The 19,629-nt window shown below is 37.2% G+C and overlaps 3 protein-coding genes across 6 annotated transcripts in view; 1 reads left to right on the plus strand and 2 right to left on the minus strand.

Moving 5' to 3' along the window:
- The window catches only part of FTCDNL1 (formiminotransferase cyclodeaminase N-terminal like), an 84,815-nt gene extending 83,986 nt beyond the window's left edge, over nucleotides 1–829 (minus strand). The window contains exon 1 of one of the 4 annotated variants that reach the window (XM_037523781.2): nucleotides 621–829. The gene's annotated coding sequence lies outside the window, so the exon portion shown is untranslated. Of the gene's footprint in view, nucleotides 1–292; nucleotides 361–569 lie in introns of those variants that run through there. The other 3 variants (XM_037523782.2, XM_037523783.2, XM_037523784.2) reach the window with 3 other exon arrangements.
- CUNH2orf69 (chromosome unknown C2orf69 homolog) lies at nucleotides 166–15,466 on the plus strand. Its single transcript, XM_037523778.2, is given in 3 exon segments — nucleotides 166–368; nucleotides 371–564; nucleotides 10,833–15,466. Coding segments are annotated over 3 exon segments (1,152 nt in total). The 5' UTR covers nucleotides 166–238; the 3' UTR covers nucleotides 11,661–15,466.
- Nucleotides 12,986–19,629, minus strand: part of TYW5 (tRNA-yW synthesizing protein 5) — a 30,551-nt gene continuing 23,907 nt past the window's right edge. The window contains exon 8 of the mRNA XM_037523790.2: nucleotides 12,986–17,741. Within this exon, the coding sequence (XP_037379687.1) occupies nucleotides 17,485–17,741 (257 nt within the window). The 3' untranslated portion in view covers nucleotides 12,986–17,484. The remainder of the gene's footprint in view (nucleotides 17,742–19,629) is intronic.

A 19,629-nucleotide genomic window follows, 5' to 3' on the forward strand; every position in this document is an offset into this window, starting at 1 on the left:
ACAAGCGTCCTTGCTCGGGCCACGCCCCCTTGGCCCCCTTTGGGAACGCCAGTCGGATGTCGCGCACACCGCCCGCTTCTCTTACGCACGCTGCGTGAGGACGTCGGTCTGGGCGCCATCGTCGCCCCCGAGCCGACTCCGGCGGGGGCCGCTCCCGCCGACGGTTGGGCGGCCTACCGAAGTCCCTCCCTAGGACCTCCCCACCCCACCCCCTCGGACCGCTCCCTCGCGGCGACCCATGTGGGGGTTCGGGCTCCTGCGGTCGCCGCCGCTGCTGCTCCTGCTGCCGCACCTCAGAATCGGAATGGCCGCGTCCTGCCCTCAGGCCGGAGTCATGAACCTGGGCGGCAGCGGCGGGGCGCACAGCTCCCCTCGGCCGAAGGGCGCCGGCAGCAGTGCCTGAAGCTGCCCGCCGTGCCGGGAGCCGACCCGCAGCGCAGCAACGATTTGCTCCTGCTGGCGGCGACGGGGGAGGGACCCGAGCGGCGGAACCTCCCTGGGGGCCGGCTGAAGGAGGAGCCGCCACCCCAACATCACGTTCTCTATTTCCCCGGGGACGTGCAGGTAACCTGGGGCCGGCCTGGGCACCTGTTCCTTCTTCCTGTGCCTGTGGGTGTTACCTAGATTGTTCCCTCGGAGCTGGCGCCGGGCTCCTCGCCTCGCTGGAACACACCCACACGCGCTCCCGGGGGTGGCGGTTCCGTTACTCCACAGAATCCCAAACCGCCTCTTGCACACCCCTGGTCCCCTCGTCATGGGGCGCCAGAGACAGGATGTCCTTGGAGGGTTACGACCTCGAAAGAGTCCGTTCCCCGCCCTAGGCTTCGAGGGAGTGGATTTTGAGGCGGAGAAGGGCTGAGACACAGAATGTGTGTTTTTTTCCCCTCTGGCTTGGCTTCTCAGGAGAGAAGAAAAGAGGGGAGGAGAGAGGGGGGACAGGGAGGTTTTTAGATTAACTCAGCACATAGTGTTCAGAAACGCTGGCAGTAATTAAAAAGCAAACAAGTTAACAACCAGAATCACTATAAAGGTTTGACATTCTCAGTAACTAAGAAAGGAAGGGTGGGTGGAAGAAAAGGGAGAGTAATTACTAAGAGTGTCAGTTTCCTGAGACTCGCCTAAATTCTGTACTCGTGTGTCTGTGATTTTTATCCTTATTATTAATTTTATAGCTGCTGGCAAATACCTATGTATGTGTACCCCCCGGAAAGCCCTATCTTAATCAGGAACTGGGTTCTCTGTTATGGTCGCCACACTCTGTATGTGGCTCTTTAAGTTAGAATTAAATAAAATTTAATAGAATTAAAAATCCAGTCCCCCAGTTGCACTCGCTGCATTTCCAGTGTCTGTAGATACGAAATATTTGTGCATACTGTAGTAGCCAAATACAGAACGTTTTCATCATTACAGAGAGTTCTTTTGGGTAGTGCAGGGGTAGACAGGTAAAATTAGAATATAGCTAGCCATTTTTCTTTAACCATGAAATAGTAGTTTATTGATAATGATGCTTTTTCTGTTTATGCCCTTTTGCCAACTAATGGCCTGGCATTGCCAATAGTGATTTCAGAGGTTTGTGGACCAGCTGCTTTGTGCATCTATAGTAATGATGATGATAGTAACAACTAGCCTTTATTGATAAAATGTGCCAGCCAGATATATTATAGCGCAAGTCTTCAGATGAGTTCTAAAAAAGTGCCAATACAGTTAGAGTAATAGCTCCTATTAGCTGACATCATCCACTTCTTTATGTAGCCGGAAATGCCATTAGCTTTTTGGACAGTGATACACTGTTGATTTTTGCAGAGTGTGCTCTAAAAGCCCTAGATCCTTTAGAGAAGCAATAGTGTATAATGCATCAAAAAGCTTTGAGCCCAGATTGCCTAGGCTTGAGCCCTGATTCTGCACTATTTAAGCCATGAAATCTCTAAGCAACTGTTAAATTTTTCTGTATTCTAGCTACCTCAGCTATAAAATGGGAATAATAATTATAGAGTATCAATGAGAAATACGTGAATACCAAAGACTTACAGTCTCTTCTCATCTTTCTGGTTACATTTTTAATTATTGGGGTACCTTGGCATTCAGTTTTTGAACTTTTCCTCTACCTTCTTTTACTCCCTTAATGATCTCAGTCTTAAGGTTTATATAATACCTGCACTCTGACAACCTTCAACATTTGTGTATCTAACTTAGACATATTCCGAACCAACTGCACATGTGCTATTTCCCTTTGGATTTTTAATGTATATCACAGACCTGAAATCTTTGGTTCTTAGCCCCTTTAAGACCTCCTCTTCCTGCAGTTTTCTTCATCGGTTAATAGAAACTGTTCCTTTTTAATTGCTCGAGTTAGAAGCTTTGAAGTTATCCTTTAGTCACTCTCTTTTGCATACCTCATCTCTTAATCAATAAGGTGACTTCTAAATGTATCTAGAAGTGATCAGAATAGCCATTCTAAAATGTATGTCAAATCATACCACACCTCACCTCAAAACGCTTCAATAGCTTCCTTGTGGCTCAGATTAAAAGCCAGTCTCTTATCAACCTGCCTATCTGTAGCTTTTCTACTCTTACTTTTCCTGTTCCCTGTTCTGTTTTAGTTTGTGCTAGCCACGCCAACTTTTTTCGTGTTAGGTACACTTCATAAAAGCTTTGCAAATACTCCTTGCATCAGTCTTCCTGCCAATGATCTGTAGGATTCATTACCTAACCTGTTGCAAATCTTTACTCAAAGTTGCCTTCATAGGCAATCCTATCTAATAATCCTATGTATGCACAGAATTCCTGTGAACGTTTTTATTTTTAACCATTTCATTTACAGTATTAATTACTCATTTTTATTTTTGTCTGTCTTACACCACTGAAACGTAAACTTAATGTCTGTTTTGTTAACTGATAAATCTGTGAGGCTTAATCCAGACTAGCATGTAGTAGGTGTTCAAAAGATAACTTGTCTAATGAATGAATATATATAAGTTGCATAAGTATTTGATAAGTCTTGACTACTATTATATAGGAAATGATTTTAGACTCAGATTTCTTCATCTATATCTTGTGCTTCTTTTGAGCATAATGTTTATCCTTATGAAATCTACCCTGTATGATAGTGTACTGATCCTTTTGGAATTGATTCATAAGCATTTTAAAATCTTTCATTTTTAATTTGGATAAATACTAAATATAATAGGGTCAAACAGAACTTTGTAGAGTTCCAGTAGAAGCTTCACCTTATCTTAACACAGATTCGTATTTTGGTGTAACTTAGATCTAATTGTCTATGTAATTTTATTTATTTATTTTAAAATCTTTTTTTTTTAATGATTTATTTATTTATACAAGAAACTGGGTACAGTCAGAAGCGCGGGAGGGTGAGAGAATTCACCAGAGCCAGAGCGGGGAGCAGAGCAGGCAGAAGGACCGAAGTACACTGCTGAGGGGAGCAGCGGGCAGCAGGAGAGGTCTGCGTGTCATGTGGGACCCTCCTCTGGTGGCCGGGGAGCAGCCGGGAATCGAACCGGCTCTGCAGAGGCTGCGGGCAGCTTTGCAACCCAGCGCTCAACTGTTGCGTCACCGGGGAGGCCTGTCTATGTAATTTTAATTCCAAATTACCTTTACTTTCCTGTTCTTTTTGCACACATCTTTTGTTGCATGTCTTTTTTTGATTCTATGCTTGACCTTTTATCATTTTGAATTACTGGAAAGTTTGAGGACATCCTAATTCATATCTCTTTAGGTCCCTTATAATGTTTGTCTTATCAGTACTGATTTTAAGGGAGGACTAGGGTTTTTTTTAAATAGGTGCTTTCCATTTATCTCTTGAAAGCCTCAGGGCATAAAATTGTACTTAACTTTTTTTAAAATGTAAGCTTACAGCATGATGGATTTTGACAGCATGATTGGATTTTGATGTTATAATTATGTGAATATCACAACGATCACATTATACATTTCCATCACCTTAAAAGGTGCTTTGTGCCCCACTTTGGTTAGTCTCTTTTCCCCACCCAGGCAACCACTTATCTGCTTTCTTTCACTGTAGTTTTGCCTTTGCTAGAATTTCATTAATTCAGAATCATATAGTATATCTTCCTGTGTTTGGCTTCTTTCATTTAGCATAATACTTTGTACATTCATTTTTACTATTGTCTTTATCAGTAGTTTGTTCCTTTTTATTGCCATGTAGTTTTCTATATATCGAAATGTGATTTGTTTACACATTCAGTAATTCATGAAGACTTGGATCATTTCCACTTTTAGCTCTTAAAATTTTTTGCTTTCCTAAAGGCTAGAATATATAGATGACTATGCCCTAAGTGTGTATCTTCAGGAGTAGAAGACACATTTCTCCCGTGTGCCTCTCCTTTACCACAAACACTCCTATCATACTCACAACATTTCTGACACCATATGTGTGAGGGGTTTTCCTCCACAGCAGATAATTCTCTTTTATACCTCTATCCTATAATTCGATTCAGTTCTAACACTATCTGAAGTTAGTGTCAGATCAGACAAGTTAAGAGCTAAGTCCCACAGCACTACTGCCCTAACCCCACTTCAGATGTCAGTCCCAAGTCTCAGGTTGTTAAATATACTTTTCACTAAATGGTTGTAAATCAGGGTTCCCGGGGCCTCCTCTCAGGTTCTATTAATCTCTTAGAGGCAGCTTACCGAATTTAGAAAAATCCATTTAGTTACTGTTTACAGGGTCAGTCTAAAAGTGAATCAGACTTGGGCCCTGAGAGCCAGACCACAAGGTGCCTTGTCTCAGTGAGGAAAGAATTCAATGTTGAGGCCAGAGTTAAGTAGAAGAGCAAGAATTTTTGTCAGAGGACCTCCCCACTGGTACAGAGGCTTGAGCGCCGCCCTGTGAAGCTGTCTGCAGGCTCTTCAGCGTGGGTTCAATTCCTGGCCAATGGGCGAGAATCCCACATGGCGCGGCAGACCTCTCCTGTTTTGCTGCGCCCCTCAGCAGTGTCTTTGGTCCGTCTGCCTGTTCTGCTCCCCGCTCTGTCTCTGGTGAGATCTCTCACCCTCCTGCGGCTCTGAGTGTACCCCAGTTCTTGTATAAATAAATAAATCTTTTTTTTAAAAAAAGAAGTTTTTGTCAGATAAGGACAGGGAAGCTTTCTGCGCAGAGAGGGTTCCTGAGCAGGTAGCTCCTAGAGGGCAGAAAGTATGGATTTATATACTTTATTTGAAATAAAGGGGGTTAGTGATTTTTTTGGGGGGGGTGGTGGAATGTTGTCATCTTGGACAGATTCTTACCTAGTTGATTCTGACCATCTGTGGAGTCCAGGAGTTGGGACCTCCTTGGCTGGAGGATATCTTTTTCCTGGAATGTGCATATGGGGCTGACATAGGATCACACAGATGTTGCTTTATGGGATGGGGCAGCCTTCAGAATGTCCTTTATTTTAGCATATTTCTGAATGCTGTCTCAAGGCCGTGGGGCAGCTTCCAGAATGGCCTGTTTTCAGCATGTTTCAGAATGCTGTGGTAAGGCCAGGACCCTAATAGTCTTACTAAACTGACTGCCCATATTACTTACTCCTTCAAAAGGACTTATAGTGGGTAAATAAACATCCAGATAAAAGAGATGCATGGTGTCAGGTACGTGGAAAGATGTGTGGAGCTTCCATGTCTCCTGACCTACTACTCTTCTGTCACTTCTGTGTTCATAAACCAAGAGGCTTCTTAAACCCACATTTTGGGGGGGTTTTTGGATGCTTCATGACATAGGCATCGTTGATCATTAGCTCCATTTCCAATCCTCTCCAGAGAATGGGAAGTGGGGCAGAAAGTTCTAGACTTCTAATTATGTGTTTTGAGACTAAGCAGAGTCATAAAATCTTGAACTCATTTTGTCTCATTAACTAAATAACTATAGTATAAATAACTACATAGTTTCTAGAACCTCAGTTTCCTTAGCTATAAAAAGGATTTAGATGAATCCTTACAGATCTAAGCTGTGATAATTTTATATCTCACAAATCAGACTATACAGAAGGCGATGTCAGAATCCATAAAAAGTTAATTGACAGTCTCTGGGAATAAATATTTTTAACATATATGACAAACCATTAATATTAATGAGGTAAAAACTCTTTAAGAAGAACTGGATAACCTATTATGAAAATTATCAAAGGGCATGAGCAGAAAATTAACAAAAAAAAAAATGAAAACTGCCATTTAGCACAGAAACATAGTCAATCTGATTAGAAACCAAAACATTCATATTAATTGAAAAGTAAGACATTTTATCATAGTGGCATAGATTTTTTTTCATAATGCTAATGGATGAGGATGTGAGAAAACAGGACTCTTGTATACTTGCAGTGGCAGTGTAAATTGATGTTAATCTTTCTGATGGAGTCTAAAAAAATTATGATGCAAATCTATTTATTGATATGGAATTATGCCTATATTTTTAAGTGAAAAAACTATGTATAAACTTGTCGAAGGAGAGGTAAAAACATGCTCTCATCTACATACTTACGTGTGTGTGTGTATACTGAAGAAAAGTAGCCTAATTAGATACCAAATTTTAATAATGATTATTACTGGTTGGTGGTTTTATAGATAATTGTTCTATCTTATGCCTTTATAATTAGACTAAATTTTTGTGGTGAGGATTACTTACTTTTATTAGTTTCAGTTTTAGAGCACAGTGGACTACGGTGGAGGAATATGGGTGTTTTGATGGTGGGAGAACTAAAGTGACCCCACCTGAGGTGAAAAAATTTATAAGGATATAAACTAAGAGTACCACACTAAAAAAAGATTGTTTAAAATAAAAAGAAAAGAAAAATAAGTCTCCTTTTCTCCCCACTCACTCCAGTCTCATTTACTTTACCCTAAGGCTATCACTGTTTGATTTATATATTGTAACAGGCATTCTATGCTGATGCAAGCTTTTTAAAGAAATGGTATCATAGTATACAGGTTTTGTTTTTTAGTTTTTTTCTTTTTGGGGGGGGGGGCTTATTTTACAGCCCCTATGAAAAACCCATAGAGCTTCATCATTGTTTTGAAGCAGAAATAACCTTATTTGCACATGTATGCAAGTACATCAACAAGATAAATTCCTAGAAGGGTAATTCCAGGTCAAAAGAGATGTGCATTTAAAACTTCAATACATATAATTTGTGGTTGTTAGAAATAAGGAAAAATCACAACTTTATTTCTTTCACATTCTATATCTAATCTGTCAGCAAATCCTGTTGATACCTTCAAATTATATTCAGAACCTGACCTCTTCTTACCCCCTTCACTCTGATTCAAGCCATCTCCTCTCTTGATTATGCTTCAGTAGCCTTTTACTGGTCGCCCTGCTCTAACTGTGTCTCCTTTACACATAGAAGCCATAACAATCCTTTCAAAATGTTAGGTTATGTCATTGCTCTGCTCTAAACCTAAGCAAAAGCTGAATCCTCGTGGTATCTTACAAGGTGTGATCAGCGTCTCTCCTCTCCAATAATCTCTCTAACCTCCCTGGTTCTTTTTGCTCTGTGTCCACCCCACTGGAGCCACACGGCCTCATTGCTTTATCTTAGTTATACCAAGCTTGCTTCCCAGTCCAGTGCCCTTTGCTGGAAATATCCACAAGACTCACTGCCTCAGTTATTTCAAGTTCTTAACTATAACCCTGTTGTAGACCACCCTGTATTTTTTTTTTTTTAAGATTTTTTTTTTTTAATAGAGGCATGTTTATTTATTTATTTGTTTGTTTGTTTTGTTTATACATGCACTGGGTACAGTCAGAAGCACGGGAGGGTGAAAGAATTCACCAGAGCCAGAGTAGGGAGCAGAGCAGGCAGAAGGACCGAAGTACACTGCTGAGGGGAGCAGCGGGCAGCAGGAGAGGTCTGCGCACCATGTGGGACCCTCCTCAGGTGGCCGGGGAGCAGCCGGGGATCGAACCGGCGCCGCAGAGGCCGCGGGCAGCTTCGCAACCCAGTGCTCAACCGCTGCGCCACCGGGGAGGCCCGACCACCCTGTATTTTAAATCTTGTACCCGCTTCAAAATCTTGCACTTTCCCCTGCTTTATTTCTTAAGCACTATTTGTACTTACCACCAGCTAGTGGTTTGTTCTGCCCAACCACTAGCCACTGTGGCGCTTGTTAAAATGTTAGTCTAGTTGAGGAACTAAATTTTTAATTTTATTTAACTTTCAATTGAAATGTAAGATCTGAGATTCACTTCTGTTTGTGGAAAACTTTTAAGTATATTTGAATAGCTTGAATATACTTTTTCAAATTTTATGAAATCTAAATTCAGATCAAATATTTCCAGTGAAATTTAATTTGAGATGTGCTTTGAGTGTAAAATACCCACTGGATTTCAAAGATTTAGTTAAAAAAAAAAAAGAAATTGTCTCTAGCTAGTTCTTTTAAATATTGGCTGTGTCTTCAAATGAGCATTTTGAATATATCAGACTCAATACATTGTTAAACATAATTTTACCTGTTAACTTTTTACTTTTTGAATGTAGCTATTGGAAAATTTTATGGGTGGTTCACTATATAGCTTACTTACTTATGGAGTTTTTTATTATATATCTCTCCACTAGAATGTGAGCTCCATGTGGTCAGGGGTTTAGTTTGTTCTGACTCATATTCAATCAGTAAGTATCAGTAAGTAATAAATATTACTTACCAGTAAGTAATAAATTTCATTGACTTTCCCTCTTTTTTTTTTTTAAAGATTTATTTATTTATACATAGAAGAGCTGGGGTGCAGGTGAGAGGATTCACCAGAGACAGTGGGGAACAGAACAGGCAGACTGAGATACACTGCTGAGGGGAGCAGCGGGTGAGACAGGAGAGGTCTGCTGCGCCATGTGGATTGCTCCCTGGCAGGCAGGGGATCGAACTCGTGGTGTAGAGGCTGTGGATTGCTCCACAGTGTAGTACTTAACCTCTTGAGCCACCAGGGAGGCCCAACTTTCCCTCTTTTAAAGAAAAGCTACTATGATTGAAAATTAAAGGAACACAAAGCTTTTATGTTTGTCCTAGCACCTATATAAAAAGTTATACATTGAGGGCCTCCCCGGTGGCGCAGCAGTTGAGCGCTGGGTTGTGAAGCTGCCCGCAGCCTCCGCAGCGCCGGTTCGATCCCCAGCTGCTCCCCGGCCACCTGAGGAGGGTCCCACATGGCGCGCAGGCCTCTCCTGCCGCCCGCTGCTCCCCTCAGCAGTGTACTTCGGTCCTTCTGCCTGCTCTGCTCCCTGCTCTGGCTCTGGTGAATTCTCTCACCCTCCCGCGCTTCTGACTGTGCCTAGGTGCTTATATAAATAAAATAAATAAATCTTAAAAAAAAAAAGAAAAGCACATTATTTAAAAAAAAAGTTATACATTGAATGTTTATAAGTAAGAACAAATTAAAAGGGCAAGAGAAATGAGTAGACATAAATAGAAATCCAGATGGCTAATAAATAGGTGCCAGAGAGGTTAGATTATTGGAGAGTTAAAATTTTAACTTTGTTCAGATTTTCAATAAATTCAAATTAAAATAAGTTATCCTGTGTCTCTGAAATTTAACTAAGATAAAATGGAAATATACATATACCTCACCGGAAGACATAGTATTGTAATCTATATGATCAACTTTAAATTATGAATATTCTTTGACCTAGTTTTTCCATCATCTAGTAATTTATTTATTTTTTTTTTTATTTTTTTAAATTTTTTTTTTTTAAGAGGCACGTATTTTATTCATTTATTTATTTATGTCAGAAGCACGGGAGGGTGAGAGAATTCACCAGAGCCAGAGCGGGGAGCAGAGCAGGCAGAAGGACTGAAGTACACTGCTGAGGGGAGCAGCGGGCGGCAGGAGAGGTCTGCGCGCCATGTGGGACCCTCCTCCGGTGGCCAGGGAGCAGCCGGGGATCGAACTGGTGCCGCAGAGGCCGTGGGCAGCTTCGCAACCCAGCGCTCAACCGCTGCGCCACCGGGGAGGCCCTAGTAATTTATTTTTAAGGATGTTATCACAGATGTATACAAAGATTTTTCTATAATTGTTCATTGCATTTATTTGTAATACCAAAACTGAAATCAAACATAGTGTTCAGGTCGCTACAGTAATCCAAAGAGGGGTGCAGGATGGCAACTTTGGTAGGAAAATATTTTAAAAATCTTTTTTGGTGTCTGTTTAATAAACCAAATTCATATTTTCAGTTAGTTAATATGTTAGGAATAATAGGTCATATGTCTACTAAATAAAATCTGTCAAACATATTAATCCTTGTAAATGTTTTGTTTTTTAAATTCCTACTGTGCTAAGTATAGTTATATCTCATAACCCTGTCTTTTGATGGGTTTGAGGCTAAAACTAAAGAAATCTTATAACCAGAATCAAAATCTTATAACTAGAAAGTAATGATGTATTTGGGCCTCCCCGGTGGCGCAGCGGTTGAGCGCTGGGTTGCGAAGCTGCCCGCAGCCTCTGCGGCGCCAGTTCGATCCCCGGCTGATCCCTGGCTGCTCCCCGGCCACCAGAGGAGGGTCCCACATGGCGCGCAGACCTCTCCTGCCGCCCGCTGCTCCCCTCAGCAGTGTACTTCAGTCCTTCTGCCTGCTCTGCTCCCCGCTCTGGCTCTGGTGGGTTCTCTCACCCTCCCGCACTTCTGACTGTACCCAGTGCTTGTATGTATAAATAGATAGATAAATCTTTAAAAAAAAAAAAAAAAAAGAAGTAATGATATATTTATAATGTTCACATCTGGTGCATTAACCATAGGACACTATAATATCCCCCAATAAAAATGAACATTTTTGTAGAAAATTTATATAAATGTGTATTTAATGCTTATTTTATCCTTCTTTTCTTTCAGAATTACCATGAAATTATGACTCGTCACCCTGAAAATTATCAGTGGGAAAAGTGGAGTCTAGAAAATGTTGCCACTGTTTTAGCCTGCCACTTCCCCAACAGTTATATTTGGGTGATAAAGTGTTCTCGGATGCACTTGCATAAATTCAGCTGCTATGACAATTTTGTAAAAAGCAATATGTTTGGTGCTCCAGAACACAGTACTGACTTTGGAGCCTTCAAGCACCTTTATATGTTATTAGTTAATGCTTTTAACTTAAGTCAGGACAGTTTACTATCAAAGAAGAATGTGAAAGATTTGAATAAGGACTCTAAAGCATCGAACTGTAGATCCAGTTCTTCTCATGCAGCTAATGGTTGCCAGGGAGAAAAAGAGAGGACCTGCGAAAAATTTGATGAGTCTGTCATGACTTTTTATCCACCATCGCTAAAAGGTGCATCTTTTACTTTGATTGGATTCAGTAAAGGTTGTGTTGTTTTGAATCAGTTGCTCTTTGAATTGAAAGAAGCCAAGAAAGATAAAGACATAGATGCTTTTATCAAAAGCATAAGAACAATGTACTGGCTTGATGGCGGTCATTCTGGAGGAAGCAATACGTGGGTTACTTATCCAGAAGTCTTGAAAGAATTTGCACAAACAGGGATTATTGTTCACACCCACGTAACACCTTACCAAGTTCGTGATCCAATGAGATCTTGGATTGGAAAGGAACACAAGAAATTTGTTCAGATACTTGGAGATTTTGGCATGCAGGTGACTAGCCAAATTCATTTTGTAACAGAAGCTCCTTCCATAGAGAATCACTTCAGGGTCCATGAAGTACTTTGAAGACTGTACAAATATTAATGTACTCGTTCAGTGGAAGAGCATAAACATGAGTATTATAAATTCAGATAAGATATATTCATAGATATGTTGTCAGTTTGGGGAGGGGAGGAAGCACACATTCCTAAAATTTGATTGTAATGTGTAGTAGTTTTCCTTGCTTGTGAATGTGAACATTTTTAATTTGTACTGAATTAAAATTAGTTCATTTGAAATCTAAAAGGTGATCTGTAATCCTGTGAGAAATAAGACCCTTAAAAAAATTACAGTAGTCCTTAGAATAATTGATTTTTGAGTAATATGTTAGACTAATTTTGATAACACTCTTAATAATTAGCTATTTTGGCATTCAAAACTTTTGAGTGGTAACTATTTTTCTTCAAACAAAACTAAGTCACGCTAATGTTTTCTATAGTTTTGGGATAACTGAACCCTGCCTCTTCTGCTTTGTAAATTCATGTAGTCATTCTTTAATGTGCCAAAGTGTTTTTTTCTCTAGTCAAAATATATTTGGTTCAAAATGTTCAAGAACATGCCATAGTATAATTTGGTTTTTAAAAACATTACATTTAAGCACTGTGACTTAATTTTTAATGGACAGCTTTTGGATAAGACATTTTGGAGCTTCTTGAATCTTGGCCAAGAGCCAATTCTTTTGGAAATATAAAGTTTTGAGTGTAATTACGTATTATAGGGTAAAAATATACTACAGATTGAAAATCTTTTCATCATTTGAAAGAGCTCAACTTAGGTAAAATACGTAATGCTCTATTTGTTTTAGTTTTCTCTTAAAAAGGAGACAGATTTTGTAGCTCTAAGTCAGTATCTTACCAGAAGCATAATTTTGTCTGCCAAAACAACTCTTTAACCAAAATGCAAAATTATATTACTGTAAGAAAAATTATGAGGGAAAACTCGAAGACACGAATGATTTATTTAATTTTGGCCCAGAAACTGAATTTACTTAACGTGCTGCATAATTTGGGTAAGGTTTCGTTCAGCCCATTTTCCTTGACCAAGAGAAATACACTTTGAGAAACCAAGATCTAATGGCAGCTGACATTGACACAACTCTGATAAAAGGTGAGTAATCACTTTTTTATTAGACTTTGCAGTTTATGAAATAATTAAGCAGGGATATAACATCATGCCTTAAGACTGAAAAAAAGACATTTTTATTTTAATAAAATTTTAATATTTAATATTTTAATAACTCACAGGCTTTAAATTTATAAACTATAGAAAAAGTTAATTCTTTCTTCCCAAAATTATATTTTAATGACTCTAAAAATACATTCCAAATATTCATACTTAAGAGAAAGTTTCAAACTTAAAAGTAACATTCTTCCTTCTATAAACTGCAGAATAGTATCTCTTAATTTTTTAAGGACAAAGTAGTTTTATATTGCTTCAGTTTCTTTAAATAACTATTTTGAGACCAAAAATTCTCATCAAGGAAAACAAGTCAATCTGATTCTAGCATTGATTTCCTTGTCTTAAAGCACCACCATTTTTTTTTCAGTTTAATAATTCTTGGTTAAACTTAAGTGTATCTAGTTGAGTTACTGAATGTTCTGAGAGAAAGACATTTATTTTTATAGGATTAACTAAAATGGGAAAAAGTAGGATTTTTAACTGAATTAAAAAAATCTGGGTTCTTTAGCTATCTGGTCATGTGACTGCTTAGGAATAATTGTTATATGCTCAATGGATGTTAACATAGCTCATTAGACATCTGGAAATGCCATTGCATCAAAATGAGACATTCAAGTTGATCCATATTCAAATATTTTAATAGTTCAAATTTGTCCTTTCCCCCATGTGTTTAAAACAAGTGTAAATGTTATTGTATCCTTTTGAATTGTGCCTTTGTGTTTGTGTAACTGAAAAAAGTAGTCATACAAATAATGTGAACATTGTTACCACCACAGCATGAATGTACAGTTGTATTAAAATTAATCCATAGAAATGTGTTTGGATGTGCTTTATGTTATTTGATTTGTTAACTTCAGATTATTATTTGAAAGGAAGCTGTTTCTACTTTTCCAGTTAGGGTTTATATGTTCTCATTAATGTTCATGTTTCTTTAAATGAGCAACTTTGAACCTTTTCTATAAATAATACATCCCTTCTTTTATTTAGTGCTCCACCAAAATTTGCATTATTTCCATTTCTTCTGTTGAATTTCCTAAACAAAATCTTTCAAAAATAAGTTCTTCCCTTTTTTTGTGCTTATCATTCTGTAGCTGTCTTAGAGACTCGGTTAGAATATGTGTGATGTTTTTCATTTTATTCATGTGTTAATATCTAAGCATTCACCAAGGGCAAGGCAGGTCTAAGTGCTAAGGATACAGTACAGATAAAAGACCCAACATGTGAGTATGGAAATGTGCAACAGACTATGGCTTAAGAGGCAAGGCATGACACAAAAGTAAGTGTTCCTAAAAAAGCTATCGTTTATTATTTCTTCTAAAATGATCTTTAAGATACATATTTGAGGGATAAGATAATCATTTGTAAATATAGGTTGCTCTTTACAAATGCCAAGAGGCCAGCAGCCCTAGGTAGTGATGGACAGTCATTTCAGATGGTCATTTTAGTATCCCAGTTAATGAACTTTAAAAAATAAAATACAACCTAGGCGTGTTTAAGACACCCAAACCTTCATGGCCTATATACTGGAAGCAAGACTTTCAGGTAACACCAGAGATGTGTGCCAATCTAATGTTAGTTCCTCCTGACTACATGTAATTTTTAGCACTAGGGGAAGGAGTCAGTGGTTCCAACTCCCTCAAGATTCCAGCTTCCTGCATTTTTTTGGTCAGCATCTTAGATTTAACTTCCATATCTGTTGGCAAATTTTGATAGGAAGAAAAAAGCATCCCTACTAAGGTTCTTCCCAGGTGCACATAGCTGCTATTCAAAAGGATGTTGCCGTTTTTATTACCCATTTGGTATTTTATGGAAATGTTTGCAGTTAATTATTGGATAAACAGAATTTCCATGTAAGTATATACCAAGACAAATATTAATGCTTACAAAAGCTAATTCTACATGTTTTTAAAATTTATTTTGAAAGGATATTAGAGAGGTGAAATATTATTTTCAAATTATACACAAAGGCAAATTCCAGTCCGCCCATCTATCTGTCCAACCATAATCATCACTGGTTTCTTGTGAATCCTTTCAGAGATAATTCAGCACAAAGGAAAAAATGCTTACTTAGGGAACACCTTTGTTTTGCACAAATAACAGCACACTAAATAAACCCAGCTTCAAACCTTTTTCTCATCTAATGCCTTATAAAGATTTTTTGCCAGTAAATATAGCCCTGCCTCATTCTTTACACAATATCCATTATATATTGCACTTTGCTGTCTACCTGTTCATTGGTCTTATCTTGTATTCCTTGCCTGTGTAGTAGGCAGTACAATAAGAAATGCTGTTGGCAAAGGAAAAACATTTGTGTCAGTTCAAGCCCCCAAGTTAACCAGAGAATAACTATCATCTATTCAGAAATATTTGAGATGTGTAGCACATGAGAAAGAATGGAGAATTATTAATTTGGTCAGAACTGTAATTCCAGTTTCTGTCACTTAACCCTGTGAGCCCAGATCATTATTTAAGCAATTTGATGACCTGATTGCTAAGATCCCTTTCAGCAATAAAATTCTACGATTTGGAATTCCTGAGATCTAGCTACTACATACTGTATAACATAATAATTAAAAACATCTCATTTGGTCTCAATCCTGTAAGTAGAAGAGATTAAAATAAATTGTATTTAAAACAAACAGGCCCATAAAAGTTACAACTAGGGAAATAATCTTAAAACTTCCCAAAAGGTTCATCTCTAGATTTTTCAGGTGTTACAATTTAACATTGCAACAGGAGTTATCTCAAATCTCTCCACAAAAGAATATGATTAAATAGAAGTTTGTACCAGTTACCAACTGTCTCTACCGTTAAACTATCTCCTTGTATTTAGGCAATCCTATAAAGTATATGTTATGTCTTAAAGATAGGAAAATAAGCTTCATAAAGATTTATTAACCTTGCTAAGGATATCTTGTTTACTTCCCAAATAAAAAAAATATATATATATATACATTGGGCAAACTGTAATCCCAATTTTACTTCTAAGATTTCTATGTGGATCTGGATACAATTTTGCACGGATTCTCAAACTGGTTCAAAAGCAAAACCAAGGAGAGCTTATTAAAAAGCTGACTATACTGTTCAAACAAACAGGGGTTTTGATTTTTCTTTCCATAAGGAATCACTCATAACATATTTTGTTTAAACTAAGAAGTAACCAAAAATCAAACTCTAATGGTTAGATCTCACAGTTTTTCACTTTTGTTGACCTGAGTAACTTCACTGTAGTCCTCACATTTTCCTTAGTTATTGTAACCTCCTCTTAATAGCTGAAAACTCTAAACACAGGAGTGAAGGGTTTTCAAGAAAATTTTTTTCTCTGTAATTAACATGCAGCAAATTAATGTACTGAGGTTGCTTTAGATGGGCACATTTGGGTTCAGTGAATATATTTGGTCTTTCTTCAATGGCATTGCAATGTAATTAGTAAGTGCAAGACAAAGAATGGCACAGTTCAACATATAATAGCTCATTGTCTTCAGTGACAACAGCATCACTGGGATGTCTAATGTATTCATTCTTAAATTTTTTTTTTTCTGTTTTAAAAAAGGCTAGTTGGAAAAGTTTTTAGTGGGAGGCAAACTTTTGGTTAAAGTTTAGCTATAGGTATCAGTTAAAACTGATTTGAGTATTTTTTAACATTCAAAAACTTAAAAGGGATAGACCTGACTTCTATTGGGTGCCAAGAAAAACCAGGATCAGATTAAAAATTTGTTTTGGATATATCACAAAATTAATTCAAATGACTGTCATCTAATCCAGTGGTTCTCAAATCTTGATTATGCATCAAAAAAACCTATGAGCTCTGTCACATACTGATACCTATACCAAGTCCCAAACATACTGAATCAAAATCTACAAAGTTAAGGTTTAGGCATGTTTTAAAAAGTTCAAAAAATTAATGTAGACGTTGTTGGCTGCCTACCCTTTTTCCTTTCTTATCAGAACCCTGATTTAAAAAATTATCCATTCTGCACCCATACATATCTCAAGTGCCTCAGGAAGGATTCTACTTCCAGCTCCATAAACCCAGCTGGCCTAAGGATTATTCCTTACGCTGTGCCAGTGACTGGCTTGGGGATGGACAGATCTAAGCAACTTTCAATCAACGAGACCCAAGGATTTGGTGGAAAATTCTGGGAAAGCTTTCTTATATTAAGACAGGGCTCCTGGAATCCAGCCTGAATCCTCCACTGCATGTAAATGAGGATGCACACGGCCCCAACTGCTATTGGCAATCATCCCATGACCATGAGAGTAGCCAGCTTAGGATGATGCCAATGCTGCCATTGAGAAGAGTGGGGAGGAAAAAAACCTCTACTTCTTGGCGGCACTATAAATTAGAAATACTGAAGCCCATCCTAGCAGAAAAACTTCATGCATAATAATTTAATATACTTTCTTATTGTTTAATGTTTAAAGTTGGATTTTTAGTTATTTGTATCTCAAAATTAAAGAGTGGTCCCAGTTACTGTATTTTTTCAACCATAACACTATATTAAGTAGAAACTATGCAAACATTCCTTTAATCTATAAATCTGAAACTGATTTCTTTCATAATTTAAACACAAAAAATCTTAAAAAAAAAACAATTTACGTATTATTCAACTTTTCCAATATTTGAGGTCAATTTAATCTTAACGCTAATATTTCATATTTACTTCATTATTTACTCGAAGTTTTTGCTGTAAGCTTTGTCCTGAATGTGTAAGACCATTCGCCGTGCATAGAAGTCCCTGTATTCCTCTGGTAATTCAGCCAGTGTTTTTAAAGCTCTGTCCAAAATTTGAGCAGCTCTTGATGCTGCTGTAGGATCTTTGTTTCCATAGGTATCTGTTTTATCATAGCATTCAGATGGAAGGTGCTTCCAAAAGACATTCACTCCAACTCCAAACTCTTCAGAAATTACATTATGGAACCATAAAGCTGGAGAAAGTTTAAAAAAACAAGTTAAAAATAAAACGTACAGTTAAAAAAAAAACCAAAATGTCAGTGAAATATCACGAATTGCATATAGCCAATGTAAGAAATAATTCTTGTAACTAGATTCCTTCGTTAGCACACTCCCAGCTTTTAACAGAATCATTTTAACTTTATGAATTGCCAACCAATTTAAAGTGTCAATGGCACAACCTTACGTTTAAAACCTTTGGAAATAGCAATTTTTCCTTTTAACTTGAAGGACATAATAAAGTTATATTTGTTTTGTAGTTCTGTAATTTAGGGTTGTGTTTTGTGTTACTTGTTTACATTTCCTTAGTCATCCAATCACATCAAAAGTGTTACTTTTTGGACACAGAACATTTCAATTATTTTAGGAGTATCTTTGACCTTTTCTGATTCAGTTCAGTACTTGTTTCAAAGACTTCCTGTTCAAGCTGAAATTTGTTTTCTAACTTGCTCAAATTTGCATTCATTGTAGCCTTTTCAGTTTTATATTTCTAATGGAATGATAGTCATCTTATATTTATGTATGTCAGCTCCTTTAAGCATTTGCCTGTGTGATCCAGTGATCAAAGACCAAATGGAATGGGTATGTCTTAGTGAATACAACTTGGATGGAAGATCCACCAGAGCCCAGGAACGTTCCCTCCTTTTAGATCTTCTTACTATGGAATCTTCTTCCCCAACACTTAGATGAAAATCTATCCAATGGACAGAAATTAAGTATTTGGCACCAGTGAAATACAGTATTCCTCCATAATTTAATAAAAATCCAACTTAATGATGGGAAAAAAAAAAAATATATAAAATAAAGCAAATATTTTTGTGGTTGAGAAGATAAGTAAACTTTATGATATTATAGTTAATTAAATATTTACTTTCACTAGAAAGTTACTTCTTTGTTTTCAGTTGAATCTGAACATTTCCAAAATATAAGTGGCCACAGGAATATTAAAGGAACACCACCATATAACGAAAAAGAAAAACTATTCACATAAAAAAAAATGTTGACTCTTGTGAAAACTCCTAGAAGTGCTCTAGGAAAAACAGAAGCCTAAAATGGTTTGATTTGCAAAACTTGTTTTCAAACAAGTAAGATTTTAAATCTTAACTACACTTCCTTCAGAATCTTTTTAAACCTTACTTAATATAATACCAAGAAAATGCTAATCATTCTGTTAAATTTAAATCCAAAGATGGAATGTTTGCTTTTACTTAAAAATACATACAAATGTTCAGGGTTTTTGTTGTTTTTTTATTGGGGGGGGGCACGTTGTTGTATATAGAACAAGGGGGAAGTGCACAGTTTTTAACTATGCTCTGAAGATACAATACCCAAAACCTTAAATAATAGAAATGGACTTAAGGACCAGTGTGCTGGTTGTTTTCAATGGATGTGAGAATAAAAAGTCAATATATCATATTTTTATAAATACCTATGTGAAGGTCATTGTATCAGGCCATTCAGGAATACAAAGATGAACAAAACAAGGAATTTATAATCTAATCCCAAATGAGATTATGATGTTTTTATTATGATTTTTTAAACTTACCTATTACTGAAAGGAGTTACTAATATTATTAATATATTGATATAGTTATGGAAATATAACTATATAAATGGAATTGGTTAATGTGACCCATTTATCTTAATTATGCTTTTTGTAATCTTCAGGTTATTAGCTTTTGAATAATTAGATATTAATTATATCACTGAATACTAAATAAGAACGGATGTCTATTAAACAAAGAAATTAAATGACACTAGTTTAGACTGCAGAAAAATAATGCATACAAAATATGGTTATAACATTTCAATAATAGAATCTGATCTGTTTTGGTTTTGAAAAATACCATTTTTTTTGGGAAA

Source organism: Talpa occidentalis, unplaced genomic scaffold (genome assembly GCF_014898055.3).
Source record: "Talpa occidentalis isolate TD23 unplaced genomic scaffold, MPIMG_talOcc4v2.1 talOcc4.3, whole genome shotgun sequence".
Classification (NCBI taxonomy): domain Eukaryota; kingdom Metazoa; phylum Chordata; class Mammalia; order Eulipotyphla; family Talpidae; genus Talpa; species Talpa occidentalis.